This window comes from Gadus chalcogrammus, chromosome 13 (genome assembly GCF_026213295.1).
Source record: "Gadus chalcogrammus isolate NIFS_2021 chromosome 13, NIFS_Gcha_1.0, whole genome shotgun sequence".
Taxonomy (NCBI): domain Eukaryota; kingdom Metazoa; phylum Chordata; class Actinopteri; order Gadiformes; family Gadidae; genus Gadus; species Gadus chalcogrammus.
The window spans coordinates 14,635,437-14,652,592 of record NC_079424.1 but is presented as its reverse complement, the minus strand read 5'-3'; the positions used below and the strand labels follow the sequence as shown (position 1 = coordinate 14,652,592).

At 46.6% G+C, this 17,156-nt stretch overlaps 1 protein-coding gene across 1 annotated transcript in view; it reads right to left on the bottom strand.

The window, feature by feature from the left end:
- Positions 1-17,156, bottom strand: part of kif5ab (kinesin family member 5A, b) — a 69,722-nt gene that overhangs the window by 12,432 nt on the left and 40,134 nt on the right. The window contains exons 12-19 of the mRNA XM_056606534.1: positions 14,543-14,751; positions 13,787-13,855; positions 11,299-11,505; positions 6,978-7,124; positions 6,226-6,414; positions 2,554-2,671; positions 1,203-1,267; positions 411-520 (exon numbers count right to left, since the gene is read on the bottom strand). Coding sequence (XP_056462509.1) covers positions 411-520; positions 1,203-1,267; positions 2,554-2,671; positions 6,226-6,414; positions 6,978-7,124; positions 11,299-11,505; positions 13,787-13,855; positions 14,543-14,751 — 1,114 coding nt within the window. The remainder of the gene's footprint in view (positions 1-410; positions 521-1,202; positions 1,268-2,553; positions 2,672-6,225; positions 6,415-6,977; positions 7,125-11,298; positions 11,506-13,786; positions 13,856-14,542; positions 14,752-17,156) is intronic.

Sequence of the window (17,156 nt, the reverse complement as noted above, 5' to 3'; positions counted from 1 at the left end):
TATTTTAATAATTGCATCTGCTTGCTGCGAGCTTTGTCTTAAGTATTCTTCTTAATTGTAAAGTGGATTGGGACCATCCCTCCATCGTGATTCTGCACTACAAATATAGTGGGTTGATTAAATTAATTAATTTTATAGTGTATCTCAGTAAATATATTTATTGGATTTTGCTTTTGATATTCAACGTCTCGTCCGCAGTGTTTAAATCCAGCGTGAGCCGGACAACCTTGAAGCATGTGAAAGAGATTGAAGCAAACCTCCAAATAACCATTCCATATGACCTCTAATGTCTCCTGGGCAAGCGATGGCTCTCCCCCCCCCTCCCAACCGCCCCTGGGGGTGTGGTCGTGGAGGGGGGGGGGGGGGGGGGGGGGGGGCGGAGGGAGTAAAGATATGGGCAGTGCACTGACTCTGTGAGCTCGTCGATTGTCTTCTGCTTCTCATTGATCTCGTCCCGCAGGCGCCCCAGCTGCTTGCTGTGAGCCCGACGACGCACCTCCATCTGCTGCTCCAGGGCTCTCTGAGATAGGGGAGGGGGGGGGAGGGAGGGGGGGGAGGGAGGGGGGGGAGATACAGGAGGGGGGGGGGGGGGGGGGGAGCAAGTGGAGGAGGGAGAGGGAGAGTGAGTGAGAGAGAGCGACGGAGAGATACGGGAGGGAGAGCGAGAGAGAGAGAGAGAGAGAGAGAGAGATGGTAGGGTAGAAGTAGATGGGGCAGAGAGGAAGGGAGAGCAGGAGAGAGAGATAGAGTGGGAATGCGGGAGGAGGCAGGGGAGAGGAAGAGAGAGCGAAGGGGAGTGGGGGGCGGGGGGGTCACAGACGGTGAGAGGAGATAGAGAGACAAGATAGAGAGACATGTCTGAGGATGAGAGAGAGGCATTATGCAGCCAGACAGGAACACATAAATTACGGCCGATACACAGAGAGAGTTACACTCATCGGTGCAGATGGGCTGGGTGCACACACACATGCATTCATGCATGCACGCACGTGCACACGCAAGCACACACACACACACACACACTTACATGCACACACAAATGTACAGATGGACATTCATAGACTGAAGAATAAATGGGCATATAAAACCCGTGTCAACTCCTACAAAAACACATTCACAAAAACACATACGCTCACAATCTCAATGACCGGTGGTGATAATGGGTCATTTTGCCGAATTGGTCAGGCTGTCACCATGGTTACCTGTGTATCATCAGATTCCTTGACAGCCATCTGTTTCTCCCTCCTGGAAACCTGGGCCAAAGTCTCTGAAGCACACACACACACAAACAAACAAAAACACACATTTATGAAAGAAGTCGAAGGGAGACAGAGAGCGAGAGTGAGACAGAGACAGATGGAGAGCCAGAGAGAGAGCGAGAGCGAGAGCGAGAGAGAGAGAGAGAGAGAGAGAGCGAGGGAGAGATAATATGAGATCTTAATATCATTATCTTCAAAAATCCTACGATGGCTATTTAGGTGGAAAGCTGTGTATCCAGAAGAAAATAATTTTGGTAGCAGTAAGTGGTCTGCATTTTCATAGTGATTTTTCTGCCTGCGATCACTCAATGAATTTTACAATCAATGTCTTTCATTCAACATTGTGTGTTTGTGTGTGCGTGAGTGCGTGTGTGCTTTTGCGTGCGTGCATGTGTTACACACCCGCAAAGGCCCTTCATGTTGATGTTTTGAAGTGTCCTTAGCAGTAATAGTGAGGAGGAAGAGGAGGAAGAGGAGGAAGGAGAGTCTGGAACAGCGACTGATGGGTTCTGCAGTATTAGTTAATGCTTCCATATGTGCTGCTGGTGGTGTTATACGAAGCGTTCTATTTTCGATGTGTTTCTGCTCTTGATGTGCTGAGCGAGAGAGGTGCCGATGCTTATGTCATTCCATCCTATTGCAGGGCTAAACTGCTTGAGGATTTGACATATTTTCTGTGCTGGGATTCTGGAGCAGGGCCAGAATTGATCCATCCAATCTTTAATCCACTGCTCTCTTGATGCACTTCCCTGGGACGCAACAGTGGGAATAACTGGCCTCCCCGCTGACCTGCCATTACACACTATTGATGCATGTGTGTTGTACAGTACGGTAAAAGTACGGCACAGAAATCGACCTACCTAGTCAATCCACCTGTTTCCTTGCGCTTTTATCGATTTAGCTTGACGTGTGGTTAGGTTAGTCTCACATGGTTTACTAGCCTCGAGTGAGTTCACGCAAACAAAAATAGATGACGACCTGCTTTACACGTAGTAGATTGCCTGACCTGATTTAGTCAGTGATGGGGAATGATCTGATGTGGTGGGTCGGTGACTGGTGTACATGGTGTGGTGTGCAATCTATTCGTCCCTCGGGCGCATTTCAAGCATAGGTTGATTGCTTTCAAGCAATCAATGAACAGTCCAATCAAACCAACCTCTTTTCCACTCTTTTCTGCTCTCTCCCCCTTTCCAACCCTGTAATCCCAGCAGCTATAATAATGATAGGACCGATGTCTGAACGGACCATATGCTCGCTGCCCCACCGGGTGGAGGGGCTAGGCGGTGGGGTGTACCTCGGGCCTGGAGCATGGCAAGCTCCTCGCTCAGGGAGTCGTAGCCCTCCTCCAGCCGTCTCTTCTTCTGCTCCCCCTCCTGCATGTACTCCGTCAGCGAGCGGATCTTGGCCTCGTGCTGCAAGTCACATGACCACATCACAAGGGCAGCGTGAGACAAACCTCTCATCACGAGAGCACCCACCTACGGCACTGTCAAACCTTTTTTCGTTTTCCGTTTTCTGCAAGAGCTTTTTTATGATTCACTGAGCCAGGTCAATGGGCTGTATTAAATATTAACGACACCCTTGTGGAAATTAGAATTAGCTTTTAATCTCTAGGATGGTCACATTCTGAAACACTCACCGCCTGCAATTCACATTAGGCAGACAGAGGAACATTTTAATTAATATTTTAGGAGCACCACGCTCATCATTAATGGTTTCATTAGAGATCTAACCCAAGAAGACCCAACCGACCAAGAACAACCTGAAGATCCCAAACATCACCAGAACAGTATTTATACAGAAACAATATATTTTGAGTGTCCCTCACAGCAATATAAATTAATGCTGCAATAAGGAGGATTTGAGAGCTTAGCCATCCATTGATTTGAATGCGCTGTGAGAATATTCTATGCTGGTTGACTGTGCCTGCCCCTCTATAATAATGATAATAATATCAATTATAATAATAACAATAATAATAAAATTCTATCCATCTTCACACCAACAATTTTCTCGCATGACATCAAGCAATCATCAACAACATAAAAATAACATCTGACAAACAAGAACATCTGACATAGAAGGACGTCTAACGTGAAGAACATTAGTCATTCGCACACACACACACACACACACACACACACACACACACACACACACACACACACACACAAACACAAACACTCAGACACACACACACACACACACACACACACACACACACACACACACACACACACACACACACACACACACACACACACACACACACACACACACACACACACACACACACACACACACACACACACACGTGTGGGTGGAAGCTTAGTCCATTTGAGCGTGTAACGAGTGCTTGAACTGATTGGTCCTGCAGCCAGGCACCCTAAAACTCCTTACAGAGGGAAGGAGTTTTATGTAGGACATGAATCGGGCCCAGGGACATTTCCTCAGCAAGTCGAGAGGGCGCGCTAAGGAATCTTCCACAGAGCGAACCCCCAGCTAAGAGCAGGATCCCAGGAGCTGTAGAATCCTGGCCTGCAATTGGAATGAGAGGCCGCGGAACCAGAGCCTCTGTGTCGTGGGATGCTGGAGCAGGAGGATAAAGAGAGGATTTCCTCACAGTCTCCTTCAAAAAGCAGAACTTCTGTGCTACCTTATTGCAGTTGAAGTCCAGACGGTAGGTCCAGCACTGTGCACTGTCAACGTGCCCCCACGGGTATTTGAAAGATGATGTTTGTTTCATGGGTCGGTTGTGAATTGTCACCGGGGCAACGTGTTTGTAATGAGCGGTTTCAAAGAGGAGCTCTTCTGTGCTTGAGGACATTAAGTGTGAGAGTGTTATAGTCACACCACTGAACCACTCTGTTGACCCTGTCCATGTAGCGATCTGGCTCCTCCCCCTCCTTCATCAGTCGTATCATCAGAGGGTTTGAAGATGGAGTGGACAGTAGAATAGACACATTAGTAACACCGGCGTTGGTGTAAAGGGTGAGTAGCACTGGGGAGCTGATACAACGATGTAGAGCTCTGCAGTTATTAAGGAGGGGGGGGGGGATGGTAGGCATTACTGACCCTTACAAGGGGTCAAAATGTAGATGGTACCAGAAGGAAGAGTACCAGTGCATAAAATATGTCCTAATCTACAACTGATGTATTTTTAGGAGCAGTATGTCTGACTATGTTGTGTTGAATGCAGAACAGAACTCTATGAACAGCATATGGTTTTATTTTGAGTTCATCCAGATGTTTTGAGTCAAGGTACATGAGGGTAGCGACCGAATCTTTAGTCCTGTCGCTTGTACACACTTGTACACGGGTCAAGCATATCCTCGATTAATGCGCATATTTGAGATGATTCCCTTGAATGATTTCACTAATATTGAGGTTAGGGCTGCCAGTCCAAAGTCCTTGTACCCCTTGGGGCACGGTTTATTAGGAAGTGGGATGAATCGTGAAGTCTTTTCAGACTGTGTGGACAGTGTGTGTGTCTAGTCAGTCGATGTTGGAAAATGGGCTGGCACAACGGGGCCAGCTCCTTGCTGTATGTCTTCAGAACAGAGGCACTGATGTTCTGAGGGCCGCTTGACCTCCATGCATTGTGGCGTCGAAACATGCCGGCCAGCTGGGATATTTAAATATCTGCTCATCTTCAAACCCCTCCTTGCATCATCAGAGCTCCTTGTGGTATCATACCTTGCTGAAAAGGGTGGTAAGTTAAATTCCAGAGGCCAACTCATCAGTATTCAGAATTTAATTTTTTTTTTTCCTTGGCACCCTTTGCCTAAGTGGCCTACGTTTCACTCTAATTTCCTTGGATCTTCTTTGCAGATCCATAGCATCTTTGTGCAAATATCCAATACCCAAAAAAGGTTCATGGCGTAGAATGAGTCCGTTGCAGGCCTGTGTAGCCCCGATTCATAGTATAGCGGCCTCACAGCTTTTAAATGAATTCCTTGAATAGGCCATTATCCCATCCATTCTGTCGTTCATTGAGGGCAGATTGGCACGGAATATAGTAGATAGTACTGGGAGGGTCTGTGACACCGCAGTCGCCTCAATGTTCCAGCTGCTCTGCGTGGCTTCCTTCTCGAGTCATTCGATGGTCGTTTAGTTCCCCAGGGACATTAGCTACCAGCCCTGCTCGTGTCTTTCTCAGGCTTGCTGGGTCGTTCCAGTTTCCCCGGGAGGCTATGGAGCAGCCCGGCTGTAGCTGTACTCTGCATGTCCCGCTGTGTTAAGGAGATCCAGGAGTGTGTCTTGAGCGTAGGTCGAGTGCAGGTCGGCAACAATACGATACTCCATGCTGGTACACACTTTGGCTGTTGCATATACAAAACAAAGTGCGATAAACAGAAGAGTCTTCACCGCTGTTGGTCCGAACTTGAACGCCCACATACACCCGTGTTGGACAAATAGTTCTGTTGCAAAGATCGCACAAACAAACACAAACAACACGATTGGGTCAGGAGTACGCATGCAAATCGACGGCTGAGCTGCGCCTACATACTTGTCTCTACTGTGAGACGTGAGGGCTCTTCCCTGATTGGTTCGGGAATACATCTTGTGTAGTATGCGTGTGACATAAAATTATTGTGTTTGAATAAAACCATTTTCATTGACAGACAAATGGCGGGATGTTTCATTAAGTCATTAAGTTCCGAAATCTCTTCTCTCTTTTTTATTTTTTTTAATTCTCTCTCTCTCTCTCTCTCTCTCTCTCTCTCTCTCTATATATATATATATATATATTAAACCCCTCTCAAACCTCACAGCAGCTCTCACTCCCATTACTACCAACCGTGCCCATCTCAGTGCATGGTGTGTATCGGTACTTTGAAGCAACCTTTGACATGACCAGTCCGACCAAAAAGACATTCATCAGACGAAGCCTTCCAAAAGAGCGAAAAAAAAAAAGCGCATTGTACCATATTGGCTGAGGAGAGGAACGTGAGTCATCGCTCACCTGGGAAATGAGAAGCTGGCAGGAGGACAACTCCCGGCCCGTCTCCTCCGTCTTGCGGTAGCACTCTGTCTGCAGGCTCTCCAGGTGGCGGCAGCGCTTCACCATGGACTTCACCTCCGACTTGATCTTGCTGATGTAGAGGCGCGCCGCCGTGAACTCCTCCTCGAGCCCCCCGGAGACCTCCACAGGCTGGGCCGGGGGGGGACCGCGCCGGGGGTGGTGGATGTGGAGATGGAGAGGGGGGAGAGGGGGGAGAGGGGGGAGGATAGAGGGAGCAGGGGGGTGGATGGGGATGGTTAGGGCGGATCGGGGAGGGGTGGAAGTGGAAGGGGAGGGAGGGGTTGTCAGAGGAAGGGAGAAAGATTGATTGGGAAGCAAAATAGTAAGCAAGACCCTAAGAAACACTGTGGTGTTTTATTTTTTTTCAACAGCCATAAAGGTGACATTTGGCGATGAAATGAGCCATGTAAAATACAACAAACCCATCAATATTAATTAAACCGCTGAAGCAAAACCGCAGTTTGACCAAGCCTCGAATAGACAGGTTTTCAATACGTCTGTAATGCCTTAAGCAATACATGGACGATCTGGCACACAGTTTTCTACACAACACCAAAGGAGAGGTTGTGTAATGTAGTTTCAAAAACACGTACAGGGACAATACTGGGCCCACAGGGCTATGATGTCTATAAAACGACTGGGCAGATTGTGGTCATCAGCATATTGGGAGGCTTTGTGAAAGGTCCCCTCACCAGCTTAGCGTCCCCAGATCCCAGGACGGTGCCGAACTCACTCAGGTCCCTCATCAGCCGGTTCAGCACCTCTGCGATGCGTTTCCGCTGGCGACCGCTGGCTTCCTGGATACGGCTTAGCTCCGCCTCCAACGCCACCAGGCGGGTCTGGTATGAGGAATATAAAGATGCATTAGTGGCTGTGTGTGTGTGTGTGTGTGTGTGTGTGTGTGTGTGTGTGTGTGTGTGTGTGTGTGTGTGTGTGTGTGTGTGTGTGTGTGTGTGTGTGTGTGTGTGTGTGTGTGTGTGTGTGTGTGTGTGTGTGTGTGTGTGTGTGTGTGAAAGAGTGTGCGTGTGCTTGTGTGTGTGTGCGTATGTGTGTGTGTGTGTGTGTGTGTGTGTGCGCGTGTATGTGTGTATGTGTGTGTGTGTGTGTGTGTGTGTGTGTGTGTGTGTGTGTGTGTGTGTGTGTGTGTGTATGTCTGTGTGTGTGTGTGTGTGTGTGTGTGTGTGTGTTTGTGTGGGTGTGTTTATGTGTATGTGTATGTGTATGTGTGTGTATGTGTGTGTGTGTGTGTGTGTGTGTGTGTGTGTGTGTGTGTGTGTGTGTGTGTGTGTGTGTGTGTGTGGGTGGGTGTGTGTGTGGGGGGGAGGGGTAGTGCCAGACGTGAGAGGCATTGGGAATGAGCAGCGGACACAGAGAGACAATAACAGGAAGAGATCGGAGGGAGAGGGGTGAGGAAATACATGGAGGTTTGGTTAAAAGAAAGTAAAAGAAGATTATCATAGAGTTAGGAGAATCTTATTCTTTGAAGCACTTAAGCATTTCACCGACAGATTATGTTAACTTTAACCCCGATCAGCAGCTGCTTAAATGGGAAACGTAAAATCAATATGCTGCAGGGATAAGAGGGATGGATGGGTGCAGCATGAGGAGAGCTCTGTGGAGGAGTGATGGAGCTGAGAGTGCCCTTTTCAATCTCGTATTCAGCCAGAAATTGGCACTCATGAAATATAAGAATAAATTTGAGGAAGGCTCTTAATCAATCAACGACGATGTCTTTGAAGGAAGTTCAAATGCCAAATGATTACATTGACATCTATTGGCCAGTTCAAAGGCCTAAAGCCTAACCCTTAGAATAACACACCTTGTGCACTTCATCAATACATTTCGGAGCATTGTTCCTTGCCACATGCCACCTGTTTGGCTTTACTTGGCTGCTCTGACACAGGACACAGGTGGAGAATGTATAGGACCGGTTAATTGTCGAGTTTGAAACTTGGTTACAGTCAGAGCAGGTGTAATCCTCTTGCATGTCAAGTCTGTCCTTGAGTGTGTGTTGTGATAGATGATTTCAGTGTCCTATGCACCCAAGGTGTGCAGCCTCGCCAAGCCCCCAGAGCCTAATCTGTCAGACTCAAGTCAGGTGAGGCTGCTTCCCATCACCCACAAACACTCAATACATTTTCATGTTCATTTGTTTCTTGTTTAATATTACGTTATATGTCTATAGGTTTAGGTTTATTTATTTAGCAAACATTCACAGTAATGGTGCAAGGAGGGAACGAAGCCCAATGGGCTTGAACAAGAGTTCCACCCCTGTCAATAATCACAATCAAATAATATTTATAAGGCTAACAAATACACTTTAGAAAATAAGGAGACAGAGTACATAAATAAATCAAAAATAATCAAAATTCAGTGATAAGATGATTCATGAATGAGAAAGATGTTGAGCTGCTTTTTGAAGAGTGAGTGGGATGATATGGATCTTAATAAGGGAGGTAATACATTCCATAATGCAGGGCCTCTATACGACATACTAAATTGATGATGTGATGTGCGGGAAAAGGGTAAAGATAGGTTGTTATTATTGCTGTGTCTAGTACGATGTGAATGTACGTTAAATGAGTGAGTAAACAAAGACTAAAAGCTTTCAGGGAGATCTTGGTTTCTGTAAATAAACTTGTGAATGAATAAACATATCTGATAGATATTTAATTTGTGAATTGGCAAAATAGAACATTTTGCATGTTGCATGTTTACTTGGCATCCCTATTTTCACCTCTATTCTTGCTGCTGAAAACATCGACATTTCCCCGCCTGGGGTCAAATAAAGGTTTATTTCTTCAAATACCATTAATTGAATGGAATGGATGATGGATTAGTCCTACTCGAACGGTCACCGGCTCGACCCGGGCTCGCTCAATTCTGCTCCGACCGTTTGAGAGACCCTAGCAGTGAACTAGAAATCTAACTGAGACACAATCTAATCAAGCAACAAATCATTCAGTCTTTCTGTGACATTTATCCGGAGACGTGGCCGGCCCCCCCAGCCCCGGTTTGCACATTTTCTTCATTCTTCACACCACTAATAACATCTGGTATCAAAGACTTTATTTTCTGGACGCATAAAAGTGTTGGCCCTCATTCGTCTCTCGCTACTGGACACGGTATCCGGTTGTCAACATGATAGATGAACTGAGCTGCGCCATTACGGTAATTAAGGAACTGCACCCCCCTCCAAGACTCGGGAGTTTAAAGCGTCAGGTGTACGGCTAAGGACTCCACGGGTGTGTGAGGCGAGAAGAAGAACTGGTCAATGAGCCGCGTCATCAATAACCTATCCGCCCGCCGTGATTAGGAACGTTAGCTTCCACGCACAGCGGGCCTACTCGGGGCCACTTACTGTCCTCCCTTGACATTAACTCAACACAAAGGGGCGGCACACAACACACGGCGATCAATCAGCTCGTAAAGCGACCGGGAAGATTGAAAAGTTTGGAGGAAGAGGAGGAGGAGGAGGAGGAGGAGGAGGAGGAGGAGGAGGAGGAGAGCGGGGAGGAAAGGGCAGGGAACGAGAGATGTATGCGTGGACATGAACCCCTGTTGAGAGGACCTTGGTGGCCCTATTCAGAGGCAATAAAGAGGTGAAGATGAATGGAGGACTTTCATGGAGTTGCAATGTAAATAATGCAAGGCGTGATGAAAGAGGTTGGACTCCGTCGGACAGACGGACGATGAAAACGACGGGGGGGGGGGGGTGATGATGAACAGATGATGAACAGATGGATGGTGCAGGACATGAATAACGGCACTTCTGGGACCCCCTGCACCCCCCTGTGGCCCAGGCATGGAGCTTCCAGGGAAGAAACATGGGTGAAAACAGCTTGGGGGGAGGGTGTGGAGCAGGTGATAAATGCAGTCAACCAGGCCAGTCGGCGTCATTGTGGGAAACAACCTGGAAGAGCCACAACAAGTTAACACTGCACCATAAAAGATGACCTTACAGGGGACGGGTTTGTTGTTATAAGCTGGAGAAAGAAGCAGCCCCACCCGATTTAATGAACACAGTTCATTAAATCGTCGTCCAGCATTGTCATGAATAAGGAATGGTTTTGAAGGCAGATTGGAGGTCTTCCCTTGTTGTGAACAAGCACACCACACACCCTGAGAGATCTCTCTCAGGGTGTGTGGATGCCTCTCCCATATATTTCTAACCCGCCTCCTATCAAGTCTCTGTATGTCCCCTGTATCCATGTCTATACATATTCATGCCATGAGCGTGTACGCCCTTGAGTTAGGGTGGTGCATTTATTTTCGAAGCTTTTTTGCTCATATTTATTGAAATTCTCCTTACATCCCAACAGCAATGAATAAATCAAATGCGCTGACGGGCCTTTAAGCTCGGCCAAAACTTTCATGTGGCCTGAAATGATAGGATGGTTTTGCTGTCTTTCTGCCTACCTATTCGGGCAACGGCACACACTCTGCATGTGCGCTAATTTTGCCTAAGTCTTCCCCAGGCTAGGCAGGCCTTTGGCTAAAGCTAGCAAGCTAGTCACATGTTTAATGTGTTTTTTTCAGCTTAAACTTTTCAAATTGAGCTTATTCAGGCTAGTTTCTCCAGACCGCTTACCTTTAATATATTCTAGACCTACTGCTTGTGGCATGCACACACACACCGTTACCTGGAAGCTAATGCTGTTTTACATCTAGTTTGGATACTATTGATTGATGCTCAACCAAATAATGAAAATATCAATAGAAGACAAAGACTTCCAACATGCTTCGCTCATCCGTCATTCTCCAAGGATCAGGAGAGAAAGATACTGTTGATCATTAGCTCCTCTCCGATTAACAAATCAATTATCTGGAATGAGCAACCGGTGTCCCTGGACAGCAGCAAGTCTGTTCCTATAAATCATCTCAGAGAGAAAGCAAAAACGTTCCCCCTCTGATAGATAGATGGAGACGGAGGAGGCAACCAGACCCAGGAAGACGAGAAGAAAGAACAACCAAAAACAAAACAGGAAAAGGGATGGAATAAAGGAGACCCACCATCTTCTTGGCCAGCTCGTCGGCCAGCAGCTTGTTCTTGTGGCTCTTCTCCTCGGCCTCCAGGCTCCGCAGGTCGTAGTTGAGGGCCAGCTCCTCCAGGGCCTCCAGCACCTCCTTCACCTCTGTCTTGGCTGAGGCGCTCTCCCTCTGCAGGCGGGACAGCTCCGACTGCACCTTCTCACTGGCCCCGCGGGACGACGCCAGCAGCTGGAACACACCCAGGGGCCCATAAGCGCTCAAGGGGATGAGGTAACACGGGCCTCGCATTGATCTCCACCTCGGCTCATTTCTGGGTCGCGAGATGAAAGTGAAACAAGTGGATGGTGATAGAGCGGTGGATGAGGGGGGAGTTGGTGGGTCAGGTGGTGATAGTGGGGTTGATGGTGGTGGTGGTGACGGTGGTGATAGTGGGGTTGATGGTGGTGGTGGGGATGTTGGCGGTGGGGGTGGTGTTGGTGGTGGAGCTGTTGGTTCTGATGGTGGTGGTCGACTAGACGACACAGTAGAGGTGTTTACAGTCTGTAAACCGTGGCCTTGCATTAAGCCACATTTGATTATGAAATGGTCCTTTGGATTTATATGAGATTAGGCTTTCAGTCCTTTTTTTAATAGGACTCAAACTATTGCATGTCAGACGTTAGGCATTAACATAATAGCTGAACAATCCTGCAACGCATAATGAGCCATCACGCTTCACATAAAAGGTAATTATATGAAGCACGTAACATTTATACATTATCTCAATTTTTTTTTTTTACATATTTCCTCTGGCTGTATAGAACTCAAAACACATCACACAACGCACATGTACAATTCACCACTTGTATAATGCACCAGCACTTCTAAAGCAGTGATGGGATCATTATGTAAGGCAAAGGCACGGCCATTAATCCTGACAACGCCCTGTAGAGGCCATTTGAGCTTGCAGGCTTGTTGTGAAACCCAGAAGCACCCTGCCAGAGAGCGGCTGGAAAATTCTTCACTTCAACCCACTGCGGAACTATTGTTTTGTGCTCCAGATGGATGACTGAAGTGAATATGGAAGAGCACTGGGTGTGTTTGTGTGTGTGTGTGTGTGTGTGTGTGTGTGTGCCTGTGCTGGTTGCAGCTCTTTACAGCCGTTTAGTCGGCTAAATGGATGAGTGGAGGCTGAAAATTGAAAGTCTAACACCAGCCAGGTTGCCTGCCAATGTAGATACCAGGCCAAATAAGGATAAAGTGGTTCTCCAACTTACATGACCACCGGTCTACCCTCTACGAAAGGGATCTGAAGGTGAGCTCACCCTCCCCCTCTACCACCACCCCAAAGGACTGTCATTTTTGGAGGATTAAACAGGCTGTTGCCAGAGAGGCGTGCCTGTTATCTGGCATTGCAAAGATGAACACGAAAGGTGAACACAAAAGAAGTGGGGAGAAACATGGGTTTGTTATCTGTGTAATGATTCAGCTTATTCTGGGTATGCAGTGATCCTGGCGTGTGTCTCTGCCAGCTGCATGACTTGGGCGTTTATATAGTCAATGGCTTCTTAGCTGTAGCACCAATAAAAAAAGAAAACGTTTTTAATAATATGGTTGCGTTCAAGATCACTTAGAAACATTGTGCATGTGAATATTAGTATTCATGTTATTGATGTTGATGCGGGTATTGGAAAAGTACTACCCCTAGGGGTACTTTATGTTTACGGGTGGACAAATTCTAAAGAAAAAAAGGTATTATATTAATGTGGACTATTCAAAAATTGATTGTCGATTACATTATTCTTTAGAACTTGTCCACCAGTAAGCATTAAAGTTCCCCGGCCTAGGGCTATTAACCTTTCTGTTTAAAAAGGGTTAGAGCCCTCTGAAAACTTCTTAGGAAACAATGTATTTGTAGCTCTATCAGTGGTCCCAAACTTAATGTAAACAGTCATTTTAAACAGCTACTTGTCAAGCGACGGTGACAGAATGGTAACAATAAATCCTTTGGGAAGGCTAACAGGAGAAAGAAAAAATACATTGGCGGCATTACTACTGGGTTATAAACACCCTGCAGGCACCTTTCAGTCATTCCTGCCAGTGCAGCCCTGCAGCCTACTACCGCACTACTTTCCTCATATGTTGGTAAAGCGTTTCACAGGGGCTGTGAAGACCGAATCTTTTTTTTCGTTTGGTCCCTCAAGCTCTCGAAAAGATAAAACATTTGCATTTCCCTTTGAGTTTCACTCAAGGCGTGCAATCTTACCTTTACTCATTTACAGTGATTCTGGTGCTCCTACGTAGAGGACTGCCAGCCATGCAGCATTTAAACCCCAGGGAGATGTGTGTGTGTGTGTGTGTGTGTGTGTGTGTGTGTGTGTGTGTGTGTGTGTGTGTGTGTGTGTGTGTGTGTGTGTGTGTGTGTGTGTGTGTGTGTGTGTGTGTGTGTGTGGGTGTGTGTGTGTGTGTGTGTGTGTGTGTGTGTCTGGGAGGGGAGGGTGAGGACAGACATAAAGCTGAAGTCTTTTACCTCCTCCTGGTCAATCATCTGCTCCTTCAGCTTCTCGACCATCTGGCTCTGGTAGTTGATCTCATCATCCTGGAACACCCACACACACACACACACACCCACACGCACGTGACGATGCTTAGTGTATACATTTATATTCTATATCCTACGCTCTACACATGCACTTGGGACCAGCCACCACTATCCCTGATGTATTTCAGCGGGGATAGAGAGTGATATGTGGATCCGCTAAGCTATTACTGAGCCGCCACGAACCCTGAAAGCCACTAGAATATTCCCATTTCCCGCTGACACATTGTGTAGATATACTGAGGTAAACGGGACACATAACACCGGCACTATTAGTGGATTATTGTCAGTGGTGATATGGAAACTGTAAGAAGCATTACAATCAGAAATGATGGCTTATAAAGCACATGGGGAAGTCCTTGTGTACGGCATGCTGTGGCAAGTTATGACAAATGACAATAAACGTGGCAATCATCCAAATGACTCCCATTACCAGATGTCAAGTAAACAAAATTGCAGTGCTGCTGTACATTCACACTGGCAACCATTTACATGAATGAAACATGAACGAATGCATCTCTAATGGGATCGTTGCACGCCATGGTGAAGAATGCAAACACACACCCGGAACACAATCGATTGTTTGCGAGCAGTAAATGACAACGTGTCTACGGTGATGTGATGTGTCACCCGTTCCCGCCTGTGATCGATGTGTTTATCCCCCCAGCCCCTGGCCACGTCCATCACCTTGTCGTCGAGCTGCTTGTAGAGCTTGCGTATCTCGTCCTCGTACTTGTGCCGCTCCTCCTCGGAGATGCGCACCACGATGGAGTCTGTGGGGCTGCAGGGGCTGCAGGGGCTGCACATGTCCTGGGAGGGCCCGTCCACCCCGGGGGCCGCAGTCTGCCCACCAAGCGACCCTGGGCTCAGCGGCTCCGGTTGAGGGACGTTTTCCCCTAAAGACGGGAGAAATTGAATGAGGATCAACACCACCTCTCTGAGACTTTGGTACAGATTTATTGATATTACTTGATGGTGATGTTTTTATTTGTCTTTTATGTTCCCTATAAAGATTAGGGCATCTTTAGTGTGTTATTCATCCTTTGACTTTATGGTTTTGAATTCAATTTAACACATTAAATTACTGCTGGCCTACGTGATTGAATATCTGCTTCAAGACAACAATATGTTGACTTATTTTTGCAAAGAAGAGAAGACAATGGTTCCCTAGCTAGACCGGAGCGGCGCTCCACATCTGATTTATGGATTCATAAACAGAGCGGGAAGTCCTCTTTAAAACAAGGGCATTCTTTTACGGCATCTAATTAGCATCACAGGAATACAACTTCAGCGGTCACTGTGTGTGTGTGTGTCTGTTTCAATGTGAGATTGTGCGTGTGTTTGTGAGTGTGTATGTGTGGAGGGAGAGCCTGAGGGGGTGGTCTTTTGGGGGTATATGAACATCTGCTGTTAACTGCTTCTTAGTCCTAGTCTTTGAGTGGAGGGGTGGGGGTGTGGAAGCACATGAGAGTGGGGGTCAAGTGCATCCATCTCTGGGCGTTCCCTGCATGAGGTGGGAGACAATACGGAGGTCACTGTGGGACGGGGGTAGGGGGCAACGAGGCTGTCAAATTGATCCATTAGGAAATTAAATGTCCTCGATTACTTTTATAGGACGTGTGGTTTTATATGTAGGGACACACACACACACACACACACACACACACACACACACACACACACACACACACACACACACACACACACACACACACACACACACACACACACACACACACACACAAACACACACATATGCAGACTGACAGGCATAGATGGGTACATCATTTTCATATCCACAGCTTCAACCAGTGGGGATAAACCAATTTTAGAATCATGACTGATTTATTATATAGCTTGAATGTCAAACAGTTGAGTGCATTGACTTTTGGATTGACCAAACTGCAATATGGTGAATGTGCTTGTCTGTGTGTGTCTTTGCATGTGTGTGTGTGTGTGTGTGTGTGTGTGTGTGTGTGTGTGTGTGTGTGTGTGTGCGTGTATGTGTGTGTGTGTGTGTGTGTGTGTGTGTGTCCAACAACTAAATGATGGATTTGATTAACCACCCTCAGGTGAGATTATCCCCTTGTTCACTCCGAGGATCACTAACACACAGCGATGTATAAAACATGAAAACCCTCACAGCAGCTCCACAAAGGCTGTAAGGATTCTAATTCTACTAAGTGGCCAAAAGGCCTTCAGCAATGTCAGCCCGAGCCGCCCAAGGAGGAGGCACTGAGCGCTCTTGGACAGACGCCCAAGGAGATCATCTGGCTGTACTTTGAATGTGGCAGCGGTGGAGCAAAAAGTTCCCATCGCTGTACCATTTCCACATCCATAGTGAAAATCACTTTGCCCAAACAAGGAGCGATGGCTAGCAGCAACAGGCAGTAAGGGAGCAGATGGTGTGACTTCTGTGGATGGCTGGTCCTAGCCTAGCTGGTGGTGCAAAGCAACCTTTTGAATGCAATACACAAGGTGTGAATTCGTTTGTGTGCAAATATAGGACAGTGTACACTTTATATGCATTGGTTATATGACACATACACATTAGTTCTCCCAATGTAGTCTCTTGGAGGTTCGCTTTTTTTTTTCAAACAACACAATGATACTATGTTTTTCCAACCATTTCCAGCCCAAAGACCACGGAATTGATATGTTCCGTGGTCCGTATATGTTATAATACATTATGTTACATCATTCTTCAAACATAGAATAGGATTGAATCAAAGGGTTGTAACAGTAGGGGCGAAAACGGTTCAAACTCACTAAGAAAATGATATGTGCGCCCTTTCTATTGCAGCTCTGTGATAAAGGCCTATTGATGCTTGAACTCAAGCATTAAGGCACGTGACCACAGACAGTTGTGGGGCTGAAGGGCGCCTATGCATTGATTCAGGATTTCAATTACATTTTATTGAACCTGTACATTGCAGCGCTTTGGAATCCAATCTGCCACGCAAATTAAAGTCGATTACTTTCTTTTGCTAATCCTGCGGCTTGTGTCTCTCATTAAAATGTTGCCATGTTTTGCAACGAGTTTAAGGTTTTCGCTGCGTCTCTTCGTTTAATAGACTAATTTCACCTGGGTTGATTGCTCTTTCTGTTCACCTGTGTTGTTTAGTGGTTTCCATTTTTTGTCTGTGTGTGCGTGCGTGTTTTCAGAGTGCTAAATATGGTGAGTATGTGTGTTTGATTCCGGTAGTTTGTCTTCTGATACCCGATTGTCAAAGATTTTTGACATAAACTCCCAGTTAAAGTTCTGTTCACTAGCTTTGAATTTAAAAATGTTCAACCAAGC